At 36.9% G+C, this 4,667-nt stretch overlaps 1 protein-coding gene across 1 annotated transcript in view; it reads left to right on the plus strand.

Annotated features, from left to right (window-relative positions):
• sclt1 (sodium channel and clathrin linker 1) overlaps window positions 1-2,115 on the plus strand; it is a 17,774-nt gene extending 15,659 nt beyond the window's left edge. Inside the window, exons 21-22 of the mRNA XM_014025403.1 lie at window positions 1,713-1,808; window positions 1,918-2,115. Coding sequence (XP_013880857.1) covers window positions 1,713-1,808; window positions 1,918-1,977 — 156 coding nt within the window. The 3' untranslated portion in view covers window positions 1,978-2,115. The remainder of the gene's footprint in view (window positions 1-1,712; window positions 1,809-1,917) is intronic.
• The last annotated feature ends 2,552 nt before the right edge of the window (window positions 2,116-4,667 follow it).

Raw genomic sequence — 4,667 nt, forward strand, 5'->3', positions numbered from 1 at the left:
ATTACATACAGTGCTGCAAAAAAAAATTTATGCCTTTTAACAGATTTATCTCCATTTCCAGTGGTGTGCACTAGATCCCTAAATTGCAATAGAGCCAATTACAGACTTCAGTTTCTCAGTTGTGCTTTAGGGTTTATGCTAAATTCTTTGGACTGTGTGCAGATTTGCGCTTTCTAACTTTAATAAATCAGTAGGGCTAAATTAAATATTTCATCAAGTAATGATAACAGCAGAGGGAGTAAGCCATCTCAAGTCAGTACAATACATAACCATTGTATAGAAACAGCGACCCTCCATCAAGAATCTGTTCTCAGAAACTACTTTAAACACTCTCGCTGACTGTCCTTCTGGGTCACGGTTTTCATTTAAGAGACAATATCCACAATTTATTGACGAGCAGATATCCAAACAAACTAGCCGCCCACAGTTACACAAGCACTTATAAACAGCACTGCGACAATAAATAAATAAATAAATAAAAAACAAATGGTAAAACCTTAACAGCTTTTTTTTAAATAAAACAACGCTGTGGATGGTCCGCCCATAATCACGCCCTCACGGTGAGGGACATGGAGAGACACACAGCTGAGCAGAACCAAACAGACCCGAACCAGAATAGAACCGTGCTCATGGAGAAGGGGTGGTAACTGGAGCCATAACATGAGCAGGGAAAAGTTTAAATTCATTATTATTTTTGAAATGAAGAAGGTTTTGTCTGTTTATGTCACTTTTAAAGTTTCAGATCAGCAAATAATTTTTAATGTCTGAGAAAGATCTCATGATTTATTAATKTCGTTTTCAAATGAGTTTATTTCTAAAGCAATTCAAACCAACTGGCCCAATGTAAAAAAGTACCGGTAATTGCATCCATGTTAAATAATGCCTAAACTGTTTTCTTCTTTTTGTTTTAAAGCTGAGTTCGGTTTCGCTAGCCACACCCAGAGCTGATTACTGCTACATCTGTAAAGTCAATAAATCACTGCTATAGAATCAGTATCCACAAATRGAGAAAACATAAAATAGTGGTGAACCTTCCCCTTAGTGTCCGTCTGATCAAAAGTACCCCAACAGCTCATCAAAGACTCATTCAGGAGGTCTCAAAATAACTCAAAACAGCATCTAAAGCTGTCMGGCGTCACTTGCCTCAGTTATGATTCAACAATTTTAGAGAGACRAAGGGCAAAAAAGACCAAAACCATMGGTGAGCAAAACAAACWTAAAGGACMGGGACTATCTTACCAAAAACATTTAGATGATCCCCAAGACTTTTAAAAAAGTCTTGTGTGATGAGACAAAAGTTGAACTATATTGAAAATAGGCTATGATGCAAAATCAAATTTATTTTTGACATRTAMAGCATTTTCATAACAACTGAAGGTAACATAGTTACTTGATTGTGGTGTAGAATTGAACTATATGCCTGGAAAAGACATAATATCCCCCTTTAATAAAATAAATCATCCTTTAAAGAGTGCATGTGTCAAATGATCTGAAATGTGCAAGTGTAACAATAGTGAAATCTGTAAACAGTCTTTCACAGACCTGTATTTCAATTGTAGTCCAGAACAGTCCATAATGGATAATGGATAGTTACACTTTCTTTGTGTTTTTGTGTGTGTTTGTGTGTGTGTATTTGAATGTTTGAAAGCATCTAATACACAACCTTTTGTGTTATACTCCACATAATAAACTGATATGTGTTTTTTGCTCAGTATGAGAGGCAGTTAGCAGAATATCAAGAGAAGACAAATCGTCTGCAGAGGAGATTGACACAAGCTGAACAGAAAGCAGCTACATCTTCACAACAGGTAACCATAACATCGTATCCAAATGTGCATCTTACTAGAATGTTTGTCTTTCTTTATTCAGATTCATCACTGCTGTTTTTATTACATATTTGTTCTGTTTGTTTTACAGCTGAGCGTGCTGGTGTCCCAGCACAGAAAAACCACTGCCAGGGATTCAGAGAGTCTTTGACAGCTCGGTGTGCCACAGAAAATAGCCATGTGTGTTAGGAACCTGTTGTTTGTTCAACTTGCTTTAGTTAATGTATTTGGACAGCTGTTATGGCGTGCCATAGGTTTTACAATAAATGCCATTTTCTGGTGATTTCTATTCATAAGAAAACAATTTTAAGGTTGGACTTCTACATATCCTGAAAACATTTTTTCCCTCTGTCAACCCTTAAGTTTGCAAGTCGATAAATCTTAGTTAGTGAGCTCTATTACGTGTCCCAGAATGCTTAAACTACAAAGCTCCACTGGTTCACTAAGACCTCCAGTACTTGGGGGGGGGGGGTAAAAATCCCACAGAAGTTCTGCAGATTTCCATTTATTTGTTGTAAATTCTGTTTAAAACACACACATACAAATATTGAGTTGGATTTTTGTTTTGCAGTTGTCAAATATGTCATCATTTTCTAGGCTGTGCTGAAAACTGTATTACAAAAACAACCCAGTCTGAATACAAACTTGAGAACAGGTGTTTTGTTTTCAGGCTGGTTCATCCAGTCACCTTCAGCTCAAGGAAACAAAAAAGCAGGGCCTTACAGGTGCTGTGAGCAAATCACTGTTCACCTGCTGCCTCTGCTCTCCATTAGACAGGTCAGTGACAGGCATGCATGTTGAGAGGATGAGCTATGTTTGAAGATTTTCTTCACAAAGTGTTTCAGTCTGTTTTGTTTTTAGTGCAGATTTGAAGACTAGTTGTGAAGTTTTATACACTGCCTGGCCAAAAAAAATAAAAATAAAAAGTCACCACCTACAGTAGATTTAACTAAGGTCTATGATGTGGGGTTGCTGCAGTTGGTCAGGTCTAGGTTCAGCAACAGTCTGTGCTCAAAGAATGAGGTCAGCTGACCTGAATATACYGAAAGACCAGGTTAWTCCATCAATGGATTCTTTTCTTATGGCACGAGCATATTGCAAGATGACAATGCCAGGATTCATCAGGCTGGGATTGTGAAAGAATGGTTCAGRGAGCACGAGACATTTTCACACATGGATTGGCTCCACAGAGTCCATTGAGAATCTTTGGGATGTGCTGGAGAAGGCTTTGTGCAGCGGTCAGACTCTACCATCATCGATGCAAGATCTTTGTGAAAAATTAATGCAACACTGGATGGAAGTAAACCTTGTGACATTTGCAGAAGCTTATTGAAACAATGCCACAGTGAATTTGTGCTGTAATCAAAGCTAAAGGTGGTCCAATGAAATATTAGAGTGTTACCTTTTTTTATTTATTTTTTGGCCTGGCAGTGTATTTCTACTGAATTTGGAAAGTTGGATGTCTAACGGATTGGATGTACTTCAAGATTTTTAGAAAATGTTTTAAAACCATTTTTGATAACTTTAAATAATTCTGTTTGAATATAAAGTTGGCTTCATGATTATATAGAAGCAAACACTGAAAATGACTTAAGTAAAGACTTTTTGTCAGCAGAGGTTAAATTTTGATTTATTTTTTTCTGTATCATATAACTCATGTTCTTTCATAGAAACAGTATTTTCCWAAAGTAAACCCCCCTTCAAATGGATAACTTACCCTACCGCCCTGCAAAATATGGCTCAAGGCAAGATTATTGACGTGGCCTTCACATCTTCCTAATCTTTCCACAGTATAATCAGGCATACTGTATGTGGGATCTGATGGACAAACAGTCATATTTCAACTTCTAAACTTGGAGAACTAGATCATATATTGACGACTTGGGATGGATACTAAGCCTTCCAAGTCTTCCTAAGAATCACAGTTACCACAAATAAAAAGGTGTAACAGTTGAACCCCTCCTCAACCGTCAGTTTCATCAGTACAGTAAAGATAACAGGTCAGTAGTGTGTCAGTATGGAGTATAACATTTGAAAAAGCTATCATTGCAAGCTGTTTCTTTGCCCTCGTTAAAAAGTGAAAACTCTTACATCTGTCAAGTCAAAGCTTGTGCAGGTTCCTTTGGGTAGGAAGATTTTTTTATGGTAACACCAAGATGTTTGGGTATAAATTGAGCTCTTGTCATAATAATTTTGAAAATAATACAGCATGTTACAAAAATACTGACTGGTACAAACRGTTTTCTTGGTTTAAAATGTTTATCTGAGAGGCGTGTTTTGGACATTGGCGTGATTAATGTCCTGCAGTCTTTCAGTCCTGAATTGATAGAAATCAGAAAAGAATGATGACACGGGCCTGTGCTGCATGAAGAACATGCACGAGTTCCTAAAAGATCAGCTTAAGTATAAAAAGTGCAGTTACACATAAAAAAGTAACATAGATATCTGGTTTTACACACAAACTCCCTCTTGTGTTTGGAGCTCATTGCCACCATTTGTTATTATCAAGTTTACAGTGAACTTGAGAAGTTCCGAGACCCGGTGAAGGATGTACGTGTTTGTGGTTGTGAATACTTTTTGGAGCATCAAACTACTGACTTGATTGCAAATAAATCTACTGTAGAGACAGACTCAAATGTAGACAAAAAACTGTTCAGATTGATAGTTTTTTGATACAGGTGCTCAAAATGTCAAGGAAACTCTCGCTAAAGTCATTATTTTCATAGCTGAGTCATCTGCTAAGCTGCTCTGTTCTTATTTGCTTCCTGTAGAACTTTTATTTTTCATGTCGCAAATTGTTTTAAACAAAAGTGACAAAGTTGTGTGAACTGTAAATAAAAT

This window comes from Austrofundulus limnaeus, unplaced genomic scaffold (genome assembly GCF_001266775.1).
Source record: "Austrofundulus limnaeus strain Quisiro unplaced genomic scaffold, Austrofundulus_limnaeus-1.0 Scaffold473, whole genome shotgun sequence".
Classification (NCBI taxonomy): Eukaryota; Metazoa; Chordata; class Actinopteri; order Cyprinodontiformes; family Rivulidae; genus Austrofundulus; species Austrofundulus limnaeus.